The 14,524-nt window shown below is 40.6% G+C and overlaps 1 protein-coding gene across 10 annotated transcripts in view; it reads right to left on the reverse strand.

Annotated features, from left to right (window-relative positions):
• Positions 1-14,524, reverse strand: part of ZNF385D (zinc finger protein 385D) — a 421,068-nt gene that overhangs the window by 284,052 nt on the left and 122,492 nt on the right. Inside the window, exon 1 of one of the 10 annotated variants that reach the window (XM_079947335.1) lies at positions 1,184-1,208. The exons of the other annotated variants lie outside the window; for them this stretch is intronic. Within the exon in view, the coding sequence (XP_079803461.1) occupies positions 1,184-1,193 (10 nt within the window). The 5' untranslated portion in view covers positions 1,194-1,208. Of the gene's footprint in view, positions 1-1,183; positions 1,209-14,524 lie in introns of those variants that run through there. 10 annotated transcript variants of the gene reach the window in all.

Genomic DNA, 14,524 nt, shown 5'->3' on the forward strand with positions numbered 1-14,524 from the left:
TACTCATTCAGCTGCCTAAGACACAGCCCTCCAGGACCCTTTCAGGCAAAAGTTCAATTGGAACAAATTGGATTTTCAAAAATACTGAGCATTTCTTGAGCATGGTTGTGCACTTGTGCAACTCACATTATAACAACTGATTCCAGTGGCACTAAACTGACTAAATCAAAATACATAACAATATGATCAGATTGTACCTATGCCAATTCAGAACTGAAGCTGCTGCAAATCTAAGATGAATTTAACATTCAAAAACCATACTGATAGCTATTCTGTCAAAGGGACAGACTGAGGCTACAATCCTATACACAGTTATCAAAGAGCAAGTCCCACTTAAACCAGTGTGACTTTTTTTAGTATTCATGCACCGGACTGCGCTATAAATATTATGATGTTGCAGGGAATATAAAGTCAGTAGGTTATCTGTTTTAATTTCTGTGTGGTTTTATTGTACAGATGTACAGATGTATTGTATAGATGTAAACCACTTTGGTCTTTTTAAAAAGAAACTGTGGTATATAAACATTTTTATAAAGGAAGGAAAGGAATTGCTTAGACCTCACACTCAAGCAAGTTCTTACACTGCAAATTTGATAACTAACTGCTGCTTTTTATCTCAGTAGGGAAACAAACTTGTGTTTGAGAGTCTCATGAAAACAGAAATGTGTAGTTTGCCTCTAAAACTAGTTTCATAGCTTATCTCTTACTTTCTCAGCTTATTCTAGTTGAAGCAATTGTAGACACTCTCCCCCTCAAAAAGCCAATCTAGCACTCAGATATGGCACATTTCTGCATTGTGCAGTCCAAAGTGAATTCTGCAAGACTGTTGCACTTTGTTGCAAAAGGAAACACATGAAATTCCAAGGCAAGAACTATGCTAAAAATATAACCAGGATTGCTTGCAAGGAGAGAAGGGAGAGGGGGAATTTAAACATCCTTCTGCAAAAAATCAGTGCATAATATTGCATTCAAAGAGCAGTCAAGATTCCTAATTCTCTAGCCCACACACATGAAAATGCCTCAGTTCTTAAACTCTTACGTTTGCTAAAATACAGTCAGAATAAAATATTTTAAAAACAGGCCAGTAATAATTATGAAAATAATAACACAATATATGAACTTTATAGATTTCATAATTCTCACCTTTAAAAAAAAAAAAATAGGCATACATGCATTAACTTACCCAACAGCATTGCAGTCTCTTCTAATGAAAAGAAAGCTGGTAGTACAAATCTTCTTAAGCCTCCAGTGGCATGAAAACTATTACAGAAATGAATAGAATAAAGTCTCCTGAGCCTTTCCCCTGCCGGCCTGTTTTACAAAAACCAGTTAGGATCACACTGAGAAGTGTCAAACCTGAATAAGCCACCAGCAATTGGACATATAGCCTCAGGGCAGTTAGCTTTTTCATAGGTGATCATTTGATTCTGTCCAGAAAAAAGAAGACTCCTACAATATGCAGGGAAACAATGCACAATCTGCTACAGACAGCAGGCTGAGACATGTAGACAAAGAATCAGTTTTCTTCAAAAGACTTGGATGAGAGAGCTTGTCACAGAAAAATAACTCAGGCACCCTGAAATTACATCAAACCAATCCATCTAAATTCTGTCAATCTGCTGCTTTTCTCACTGCATTTTAAGAGCTGTTCAACTGCAGCATGGCAGAGTCCCTGCATTTATGGTGTAATTTATGATCACAAGAGCACCTCTCCTTTCCCCCTTACATATTCAAATGCATGTTTGAGCACTACAGAAAGCAAGTTGCAATCAAATACATTTGTCCTAGCTCTATTAAGCAGGGCTTAAATTTAAGAGCTAGACCTTTATTGGTATATTTGTTTAAGGTATTCAATAACCATGATCCTATTCTCCAATCTAGGAGGAATCCACTTCCATACATTAAAAATTGAGTGCATAGCCATGAAGAATTTGAAAGAAAACGGTTTACAAACTCCTACTACTACTACTAGGAGATAAAGTGAAATAAAGGCACCCACATTTGCATTGCTATGTAAACTTTGCTTGCATGCTTGAACTATTTCTTATGTATAATAAAAAAAATTAAGAGTGTCATTATGCAGACCGCATTGGAAGATTTGTAGTGCCTCATCACAATCCTGGATTTGCATGAAGTCAGAGCTGGGAAGGGGAGCAGAAGACAAGGCAGGCTGCACAACAGCAGTGGCCATGATATGGGAACGAGATGAGAGGAACACTGAGGGTGAAAGTAGTGGCTTATAACAATGAGAGGGGTGTGAATAGATTCAAAAGGGAAGAACACAGGGGTTACAAGGAGATATAGCACATATGGGTACAACACAGAAGCTAACACCTTTGCACTGTACAGTGGTACCTCGGGTTACATACACTTCAAGTTACATACGCTTCAGGTTACAGACTCCGCTAACCCAGAAATAGTACCTCAGGTTAAGAACTTTGCTTCAGGATGAGAACAGAAATCGTGCTCTGGCAGCGTGGCAGCAGCAGGAGGCCCCATTAGCTAAAGTGGTGCTTCAGGTTAAGAACAGCTTCAGGTTAAGAACGGACCTCCGGAACGAATTAAGTATGTAATCAGAGGTACCATGTACTCAAACTTCACCTTCTTTCATCCTTCAGCTGCCTCAGGTGAGATAAATATAGGATGTGGAACCCTCAAATATTCCATAATACCTTCACACAATGTATTTCACTCTTGGTACCATGTATTATCTCCAACACAAAATGCCAGATTCAAGTATTTTATTAACCAGCAAACATCCATACATGCACAACATCAATCAACTGAACTTAACATTCTTTAACTGAACAATAATAATAATAAAAAAATTGTATTTGTACCCCGCCCTCCACGGCCGGAGCCGGGCTCAGAGCGGCTAACATCATATAAATAATACAATATGCAACAAGCTAAGTGACTGGATTGCTCTTAAAATTATGTTCATCTAAAAAGATACAGTGGCAAATAACATAATGGGGGGTGCAAAGAGGGCTGCAAAATAGGAGAGGACAGGAGACGTGCATGTGGGGGTGATCTGCGTGGAAGGAGGACTTGAGAAAAGGAAGAGGTAGGAGAAAGGGGTGGATGTACTAACAAGGTATGTGTCTGCAAAGGGGAGCTGGGGAATAGGAAAGAGGAGGAGGCATGAAAATGAAGGTGGTCTGCGTGCAAGGGGGAGCTGCTTCCGTGGCTGAATTGGCCCAGTCAGGAGCAGAACCAGAGCACTGGCTGGCTGGGAAGCTGGAACAGAAGAGAGGGAAGAGATAAAACCCTCCCCTCACCCTCTATTGATTCCCCCATGATCCACATCCAACCAACTTTGCCTCCACAACCCCCTCAGCTTCCACCCCAATTGTATTAAGCCCCCTACAGTATTTATAACCACAATCCCTACGCAACCCCACCTCTTGCCCTTCAGCGCCCCACGGCCAGCATTTGTAGAAGACCCTATTTTGCCACCTAGGAAATGCCCTCCCCCCAGCACACATGCACATAACACCCCCATTCCGCTCTATTCTATTAACATACTATTTCACAAACCCAATATTAGCATACTACTGAATCCTACCACTTGAATATAATATTGGATGTTTAACCACTGTAGTGCAATGCAATCCTGTTCATGCAAGACATTCAAGCAAGTCCACTGTTGTTCCATGAAACTTATTCAAAATCGTGGAAACCTAGGATTGAAGCCTTAAGCATCCCAAAATACCAGAGCAATAGATTTGTGTTAACATGGAATACATATAGAACAAAGGTGGGTGGGTGTGTTTAAAACCATTTCTATAGTATAAGTTACTTCTGGATAAACAAAGGTAGGAAGATATGTTTAATATTTAACAGATAGTGTGACATATAAATTGCCCCAAATGATTGATGTACTATAGTAAGAACTTGGAAATTAATTAATGATTATGTCTGGTAGCAAAGAGCACACAATCAGCAGTCATATATAATTCAGCCAAAACATGCCATTTCATTTTGGGATTTGTCATTATGACGTACATTGCCAACAGCATTTTTACTAACCAGATTAATTTTGCTGAATAAATTGATTTCAGATACACACACACACACATTTAGCTTAGAGTACTGAATCTGACTAACACAGAAGTATAAAAAGGCATCTAATTTGAATCAAGCATCCTTTGGTTTGCTGATGAATAGCAAACCAAAGGCAGCACAACCAACTGCTAACAAAAAGTTATGCTTTCTGTGAACTAATGAAAAAAAAATAGTGAAACACATGTAGCTCTGCATAGCTGGCATTTTTTTAAAAAAACAAAACAAGAAAGTTCAGAATTTCATAATTTACAAATTCATGATGTTTCAAGGAAATTGAGGAGAAGACATGGATCCTAGTCCTAGGTGAAGCATTCTATAACACTTAATTTCAATATCCCTTAAATTTCAAAAAGTACTGTGTGTTATCTCTGTCAAAAAATAAGAGTGATTGCTTCAATAGATAGGCACAAAGATATGCTCACATCCTGGAGTCATGTGAAATCAATCAATCAATCAATCAATCAATGTAATTATAAATATATCTATCTGAACTTTGATGGTTCCACATAGATTGAGGTTTCGAGACAGATTTGCGATTTGAAAAGGATATACAAACTGCACACAGCTGAGTCTAATTGCTACACACTGTTATAACTTTACACTAAGTAAAAGGAAAAGCCACTTGTGTATTGTAAATTGGATTTGGTCTGTTCCCTGTGGGATTGTAATACTAACAGTCAAATCAAAGAGTTTTAGCTCCATTTAATCCTTCTACAATCTGCTTTTCCCCCCCTTCAGTGCAGAGCCACTGAAGCCAAATGATTCCCAGTGCCATAAAGTCCAGCTGATTTATCCCCCTGCTGGGAAACGTCAATAGAACAACCTACAGCCTGATATCCTGCACATCATGCACCCAACAAATCAAAAGGGGTTGACAGCCCTCCAATTCAACCGTGCATGTGTTTTCTGCTGGCGGTAGACACTACAATATGTTGCTTTCATTAATGTGCTTTTCATCTAAGTGCACTAATAACAACTATCCCCACCACCACCAGAGTGCTACACTTCTTATGGTAATCCTAATTCTGTTCCAGAAGCAAGCTGGTTTTCATTTCCAATTCCTTCTCTGAGATTTAATTTTCAGCTGCATTGCTCTCAGTAGCAGACAGTGGGAAGGGGTGGCGACACTCACCTGACAGCTGTGACTACTGCTTACAGGGGAGGGACAAGGTGGCAGGCAGGGAGACTTGTGTAGTGCAAATGCACCAGACTGGCTCTGCTGGTGCATTTACACTGCGCCATCCTCCCTGCCACCTCGCTCCTCCTCTTCTCTGTATACCACTTTGTGATCCTTGAAAGATAAAGGTGGCATACAGGTGCAGCAAGGACCTTAATTGCCAGAAATTGGAAAAAAGAATTTGTGCCAACAAAAAAGGAATGGCAGGATAAATTATTAGATTATACTGAACTGGCCAGATTAACAGAGACAATTAGGGGACAACCCAGACAAGAATTTCAAAAAGAATGGGGGAAATGCAGAGAACACTTTACCAAACATTGCCCCAAAATATATCCCTGGACTTGTTTCAATTAATTTCTACAGGAGACTTTGTGGTTTTGTAAGTCATAACTAGGAAAATTTGTAATAATCACATATAAAAGAAACAGTACACAAGAAGTAAATAAGGAGGCTATTTACAGGATAAAGGAAGTCTTTTACTTTTATGTTATGTTTTCTTTATGTAAGGGGATAGGAGTTTAATTCTGATAAATTGTCAATGGTGGTGGGTTTGTTCGTATATATGAGTTTTTGTGGACTATGTTGTAAACAGTTGCACTCCCAACTATTACATTAGCAGTTCAATCCTATGCATGGTTACTCAAAAGTAAAAGGGGTGGGCCACCCATGAGGCAAGGAGAGGCCACCACCTCAAGTGGCAGAATCCACAGGGGCAGCAGATTCCAATGTAGATTTTTATTCAAGGCCAACCCACCCATAAGACATGGTGAGGCAAGGTGAAGAAATTGCCTCAGGCAGCAGGACCCACCAGGAAAGCAGATTCCTATGTTGAACTGGGAAATGGGAGCCATTTTGGGGTCCACCTCAGGTGCCAAAATGTCTTGGCATGGCCCTGTCAGTGGGGCTTGCTCCCTAGAACTGCATATGACAGAGCTTTCCAAATTTCCCACGTTTGTGTTATGGAAAAATTTCCGGGGTGAGAGACTACTCAACAGTTCATTGGGGTGCAAGTCTATGTGGTCAGTAAGAGAAGGAAGTTCCAGCCAAGTAATTTGGAGCAAAACAGTGGTCAATAGATCACGATCTTTGTTGTTGCGCAACAGGTCCCCACAGGAGTATGAACCCAGAGCATGGGGTGACATCCTCTTTTAAAACTTCCCTCTTTCCCCCAGAATTCACTTCGAGAAGCATCATTGATACATCATCACTACATCACTAGCATATCACAAATGGGGAGGGGTATAAAAGGGTTATGGGATGCGGGTGGCACTGTAGGTTAAACCACAGAGCCTAGGACTTGCCAATCAGAAGGTTGGCGGTTTGAATCCCTGCGACAGGGTGAGCTCCCGTTGCTCAGTCCCTGCTCCTGCCAACCTAGCAGTTCGAAAGCATCTTAAAGTGCAAGTAGATAAATAGGTACCGCTCTGGTGGGAAGGTAAACGGTGTTTCCGTGCACTGCTCTGGTTCACCAGAAGCGGCTTAGTCATGCTGGCCACATGACCCGGAAGCTGTACGCCGGCTCCCTCGGCCAATAAAGCAAGATGAGCGCCGTAACCCCAGAGCCGGCCACGACTGGACCTAATGGTCAGGGGTCCCTTTACCTTTATACAAGGGTTACACAAATTCAACATTAGGTCACTTTATCAGACACCTTTCCCAACACCTCTTAAGTACCCATCACCAAAAGAACAATAAAACTCTTTACATATCCTTGCCCTCAGAACTTGTCTGGAGATGGGCTTTCAGAACACCTGACTTGCTAAACTGCCTCTGTGGATGTCTATTGTTGCCCTCTTGGTCACTCCCTGCCTGGGTAGGGTGCCATGTACCTGCTCTCACGCTTGGGGAATTATGGCGGGATGCCCTGTCCTTACTGCCTGCAGTGATTTCCTGCTTCTTGGTTCATGTAGGGAATTGGAGCCCAAATTCACCTTTCTTTAAGGGTTAAAACAGCGTTGGAATGAGGAGAGTCAGTGAAAGTATGGATTTCCTATGAATTTATAAAGCTAGGTTTCTTCCCTGAGCTGTCAAGTCGAAAGGATACATTCAGGCATAATATTTGTAACCTTGTAACAACTTTAAAGATGTACCCCCCCTGTCATTTCTGTAACAGTGGTGACACACTTTTTAGATATGCATCATTTCGCAACACAGTACAGTGGTACCTCGGGTTAAGTACTTAATTCGTTCCGGAGGTCCGTACTTAACCTGAAACTGTTCTTAACCTGAAGCACTACTTTAGCTAATGGGGCTTCCTGCTGCTGCCACGCCGCCAGAGCACGATTTCTGTTCTCATCCTGAAGCAAAGTTCTTAAGCTGAAGCACTATTTCTGGGTTAGCGGAGTCTGTAATCTGAAGCGTATGTAACCTGAAGCGTATGTATCCCAAGGTACCACTGTAATCCAGTTTTACTAGCAAACCAGAGGTTAAACTTACCCCTTTCCAGCCCTGGGAGCAGTGTGGGGAGAGTTCCCACAACACTGCAGTCAACACACTAACATGTCATGACAAAACAGTTTGGAAAGCTCTGGTACCAAACTGGTATATGGAATTGCATCCCAATATTCTTTTAAAGCGAATCTATTTAGTTTCTTTAAAAATTTCTGGGACATAAAAGCATTCTTATGTGTACTTGTTAAGGCAACACTTGCAGAGTTCTGTAATTAATCCTGACAACCATCTAAAGATCAAACTGATGTATGCTATAAAATACCTAATGCCACTTGCTAGGTCATTATGACCACTTATTTCAGTCATCTGAGTAATAGCATGAAACAGCTAATGCACTTCACTCCCTCCCCTGGCCCACCCATTCATTCTTTTAGAATCAGTTATGGTTCCAGAGTTCTTGTGAAATATCTTCTTTGGATATTCGTTGCAATACGCAACTTCTCGCTCTCGTTTAACAAAGGTTTAGCACCACAATGGTTTCTGAAACTTATGAGATATGTTCAATCTTTTAATTGGCTTTTAAAGTAAGTAATCAATTGAAAGATTGAAATTAATTCTGAAGACCGAGATCCACAGAAGTGAGACATTTTTACTACTCGTGCAACAAAACTACTGTTTGCATCTTTATGCTAGCCAACATATAATATAACTCGAGTCTCAGGCTCGGTTTGCATAACTGTTTCAGCCCGCACTAACTTTTCTTGCTGCTGTTTCAAATCAGATCATGGCAATTTCTAGCTTGTGCTTCCACAAGATGACCCTGGAGTGTGTATGCTGATTTTAAAGTACTTCAGCTTTCCTCATCTGGCCGTAAGCACTGCATGTAGTATAATCAGTAATTCCCTTCCTGTCAAGCAGGCCCATAAATACAATCACAAAGAAAGAATAATGTCTTATCTGGTATGTCCATGGTTATAGCTGACACTTCCCAGTGAGAAATCAACATGATCATTGAAGCATCTTTTTCAGTTATCACATGCATTGCTGCCAAGCGCAGCATCTCTGTAACCATTGATGTGCCAGTCCAGCTGCCAATTCCCCCGAACAACTATATCTATCAGACTGCTTCACACAAGAGAATTTCAAGTGTCTCAACCAGCAGCGGTATGCAAACAGTGAAGCCATGTAGTTGACCTCCAGAATATATTGGATACACTTTTGTAGTTGAAGTAAATTAAACATACCCTCCAACATTTCTCTGATGAACATAGGGATGAACTACTACTACTACTACTACTGATTTTATTATTGATACCCCAGCCATCTGACTGGGTTACCCCAGCCACTCTGGGCAGCTTCCAACATATATAAAACATAATAAAACATTAAACATTTAAAGACTTCCCTATACAGGGCTGGCTGGATAACTCCATACGCCGCAACATTTCTCTGATGAAAGGAGGGACATCCTAAGGAAAATTGGGATATTCCGGGGTCAAATCAGAAAGTGGGACAGCTTCTGAAAACCCAGGACTGTCCCTGGGGAAAAGGGACACTTGGAGGGTCTGAATCAAATTGTACTGTAAATCTGCAGGGAACAGAGGGAAAGAGAGGTAGGGACTCTCCTCCCTGGAAGAGAGGGGAGTGGCTGTGGGCGGAAGCCCGAGCTCCGCCCTTAGCAGGGGGCATTAGCCCCCTGCCTCCTCCTCTCACCTGGCTGGCGCCCACGCCCCACGGCAGGCACCCAACCAAGTGCCTCCGAGGGGGCGTTCACTGCAGCCTTTTGTTCCTGCTTGGCGGGAGGCCATGGCACGACCCTCGGTGACATCAGGAGAGAGCCTATAGTTGGATTAGCATCAACAGGCTCCACCTACTGGTGAATAAACCCCCTTGTTTTAGACATCCAATGCCTAAGCCAATACCTTTTTCACTGCTGTAATCAATAAAGTTGTGGCCTTTTCTTGCCCATTAACCTTATATCACGTGTCCTTGCGTATTGATTTCACATTGCGGGGGTCGGGTCCTCGAACCACAACAAGAATCTTTGTTGTACTGCCATACAAATACTGAATTTAAAAATTTCTGTTGGAAAGAATGGGAGCATGGAAATGCTTAGCTGTCCTCATATAACACCAGGCGGAGATCTTCATCGAATCAGCTGAATGGCATTAACTACAGCAACTGGGTGAAATGAGGTAATGAGAATGTTCAGCATGCTAGTGACCTTATCATGCTAATATACATGTAGACTAATTCATGAATCTATATATAACTTCCAATGGGCAGTGCTTATAGCTACCTGGCCCTACACCACACTCAAATAGTTTGTTCAGTATAATAAGCTCTGTTTTCAGGACACAACAACAGAATCAGTAATTGTGTAAGGCCATATGGTATACAAGCTCTGACTCAAAAGCCAAATTACTTCCTTATAATCAATAATAGAATACACTGCCGCTGAGCTACAGTGAAACTTTGAAAATGGCCTTTAGAAGTTTACATCAAAGAATCCACATCTATCAAGGGAATAAGACAATCCCCTTGGAAAGTTAAGGACTGCTCTGAATGTATTTTTTGTGTTTGCACCTTAAGGGCAAAGATTGCCTCTGAGCAGAGTGTGACTGGCTAATGACAGACTAGGACCCAGCATCAAGGTGATCTTCTGAAATTTCAGGAACAGAGTGATCCCTTCTGAAAAATGGCAATACAGTGGTACCTCGGGTTAAGAACTTAATTCGTTTCGGAGGTCTGTTCTTAACCTGAAACTGTTCTAAACCTGAAGCACCACTTTAGCTAATGGGCCTTCCTGCTGCCACTGCGTCGCCACCACGTGATTTCTGTTCTCATCCTGAAGCAAAGTTCTTAACCCTAGGTACTATTTCTGGGTTAGTGGAGTCTGTAACCTGAAGCGTATGTAACCCGAGGTACCACTGTAGTTTGGAATGATTGTAACCCTGAGCAAAAGCACTTGACAACGTTGTTACAGGGTCCCACTTGTGTATATGATTAGGTGTGTGGATGAGTGGGTGTGCATGTGCATCTACATCATCATCGCCATCATTACTACCACCATTATTATTGATAGAGTTATGTTCATTCTACGTCTCATAACATGAGGACAGGTTCAATGCTCTGTTCCTTAAAAAGTAAGCTAGAAAGAAAAGAAAATATTCAGAAGCTAGGGGAGGGTGGTACTGTATATTGTACAAATCATGCTGCTTTTCATTTTGATGCTTATTTTACAGATGCATAGCGTGCAGAAATTCAAGAGATGAATATTTCCTCAGCATGAAGATGTAGTGATGAGAAACTTCATCCTGCTCAGCTTCTGCTTTTTTGTGCAGCTGTTAGAAGTATAACAACTACTCAAGAAGTATAGCAACTATTCAGAAATTAAAAAGGAGCCCACCATAGCTGCAGCCAGCAACATGCACAAATAAGATGATTTTGCATTTGGAAGTGACGAGTTACTTGGATTGAGAATATTAATAGATGAATCAGTGTGAATCAGCAGGATTAATCAAACTAATGCATTAATCAATTAATGTAGTGACTGCACATCAAAAGCAAAGCCTTGATTAAAGTGCTTAGCTCTGGAGGAAACCAGATCCACATCAATGTACTATAAGGGTGTTCAAGCTGCCGGCACTGTCATTAACGGGCTTTAAAAAAAAAAATCTCTTGATTGCTTCGCTATTAAAATGTGGTGTGTTCAGAATCCTGTATGTTTGGATGAGGAAACACACACACACAAGAGAGAGAGAAATATACACAAAAAATATGCCCTGACAACTGATGGTTTTATGCTGGTCTTAAATTGTATTTAGCTGTTGTGTTGATGCTTGTTTTAGATAGATTTTCTTGCTACTTTTTTTATATATATAATTGGTATTTTGAATGTCTCCATAAAACCATCTTAAGAACCTAATTATGTGTTTGAGCACTCTGCTATGCTGGGCCTCAAAGCATCAAGGGCCTTTGCAGAATAGAGTCCCTAATTAGTGGTTTTACTTCCTTCTTGTTAATGTAGAACTCAAATAATATATTACAGCATGTTTTGCTCCAGGCAGTTCAATCAAGGTGTGGAGACATAAGATTATAGTACCAACACTACAAATCCCATGGACGTTTTTGCCAGAGTGAAGTTGTTCATATTGGAATTCTGCCCCAAGACTGGGTAATTATATTCAAAACTACATTCCTTACCCATTGCCACTATTGCACAGTTTTCTTTTTTTAGAATAAATGCTGTGAGGGGGGTGGGCGCGACATTCTAAATACTGTGTACTATAAGGAAGAGCATGTACAAATGTACTAGCTCCACCCACCATTGCCATCCCTGTTGCCCTTCAATGCGTTTTTAATAAATCTTGCTACAAAAACATATAGCTTCAGTTGCTAATGCAGACCTCCATAAGGCAAGGCAGCAAAATGGAATGGAAACTATGAGACAACCAGCAATATTGCACACGTATTTGCATGTGCAGAATGTACCACCCATGTGTACCACTTGCCACTGTAATCTGTGTCAGTTTGTATAACTGCTTTTTTCTACATAGGACAAAGAGGAGGCAAGAGCACAATTAAGCATGTGCAGGATTTGTTCAGAAAAACAACTGTTATCTGAGACAATACTCACACTTTCTATGATGAAATAGGGAGGAAAGGCAGACCACTCTACAAAAATTAAGTGGCGGGTTTTGCACATTCCTATATGTGGTGCACACTACAAGCCAAAACAATATTTCTACTCAGAATTAAGTCCCAGTGTGTAATTGTGTATAAAATTGTCACCTCAATATGAGAGATCTACATTGCTTGTGGGGGGTGGGGAACTATTTAAAAAATCACTACTACTATCTTTTTTGGACAGGATCGTGAATTTTCATTTATACTGTAATAGCTCAAAGTTCAAAATTTCTTCAGAAATTAATAGGGGGGGGGAGAGATACTTTGAAGAACAGAGTTTGATGCTCATAATGATAAGGAATGTTCTTAATTGTAGAAAATGCCTCTTAGCCGGAACATTTATCAGTGAAAACTGAATAGCAAACAGTTAAAACCAACAGCAATTTTTTAAAAAATGAATATAATTCCTAGCTAATCTTGAAGTATGGTAAAAGCATGTGATTGGCAGTACAGCAACAATAAAAACAAGAGATGGAGGTTTACCTTTATTACAATGTTATTAGTTCACTGTTCAATGGTAATTAGATTCCATTTTGATACCAAGTCATTTTTTAAAGTATTTGGTCATCAAATATTTACCAAATGTAACATTTTCAAAGGCACTGCTCATTTTAATGAGAGTAGGCCTTTTAATCTTGCCTGCTAAATGAAGTTGATAGAATAAAGGAATCTCAACAAAGGGAGCATTAGGTTTCTACACTAATTTTATGCACTTGCAATCCTGTTATGAAATATAAGGGACAGAAAGTCAAAAGAGAGAGAGAGAGAGAGAGAGAATGTAAAACCAATTCAATAAAGAGTTTTCATTAGTTAGGAAACTTAATTTAATATAAGAAGTTTAATAAAAGTGGAATTGTGAGGTAATGGTAAAAGCATTCCTATGAAAAACTTAAAAGTGTATATACCATGAACTGTCTTGAGGTAATATACCACATGACTAACAGAGCAGCCTAGACACAGAGTTACAGCCATTAACTAATTACTGAGTTGTCGGGGGGGGGGCTCATTATTCCATGCATATGAAAAAAAAACTGTTGCAGGAACAAAAATAAATTACATCATGTTTTCTTGAATTTGAAAACAGAGCCTACCAAATACTACCAAAATATGACAACATCAGCATATTTTATAAATTGTGTTTTTAAAAATGTGATGACTGAATGCTTACAGGCTTCCAACTGTACGAATTAATTCAACAGGAACCTCAAAAATCTTGGCATTTGGAGTGGTACCATATGGTTTTTGAGACTTTTTTTCTATTTAAGTCTGGCTCACATACTTGCATTTCTAGAGAAACTGACTCTGAACCAACAGTGTGTGAATGTAGCAGATAGGACCACTATCAGAAAACCAGCAATCATATCTATCATCTGTTCAACTGAGAAAAAGAAAGGGGGGGAGAGGGGGGGAACCAATCTCCACTCTTCGTTCCAAACAACTTATCATTGTACAGTGGACCCTCTAGTTACGTACTGCTCTGGATTTGTAACTTTTGGGTTATGAACGCGGCAGAAGCGCGCCGCGCGCAGAAGCGGCACCTCTGCCTACGGACTTTTCAGGTTGCAAACGGACCCCTGGAACTAATTTAATTTGTATCCGGAGGGTCTACTGTATTTGATAGTTTTCTGATTAGGCTATAAGTGCTGTGGGTTAAACCACAGAGCCTAGGACTTGCCAATCAGAAGGTTGGCGACGGGGTGAGCTCCCATTGCTCAGTCCTTGCTCCTGCCATCATAGCAGTTCGAAAGCACGTCAAAGTGCAAGTAGATAAATAGGTACCAATTTATCAAATAGGGCCAAATAGGGCCACATGACCCGGAAGTTTTACGTCGGCTCCCTCGGCCAATAAAGCAAGATGAGTGCCGCAACCCCAGAGGCGGTCATGACTAGACCTAATGGTCAGGGGTTTCTCCACAGCACCTGTTTGTACATGCAGAATACACATATGAAAACCCTGATGCTTTCACATATGTCCCTTAGCTACATATTAGTTTGATATGGGGAAATGAACACTTAGAAGCCCAGCAACAGGCTTTGTGACCTCACTTGTAAAAAACACAGAAAAACAGCACTGCCTCTATCCATAGCCACATGGTTTTAGCCTCAATCTATATGCATATTGCAGTTTCTTTAGAAATGCTCCCGTTTGATACATTTCCCTGTTAGTATTTCACGCTTCCAATGCTGCACATGAGA

The sequence above is a fragment of the Podarcis cretensis genome (assembly GCF_951804945.1).
Source record: "Podarcis cretensis genome assembly, chromosome: 12".
In the NCBI taxonomy this organism is placed as follows: Eukaryota; Metazoa; Chordata; class Lepidosauria; order Squamata; family Lacertidae; genus Podarcis; species Podarcis cretensis.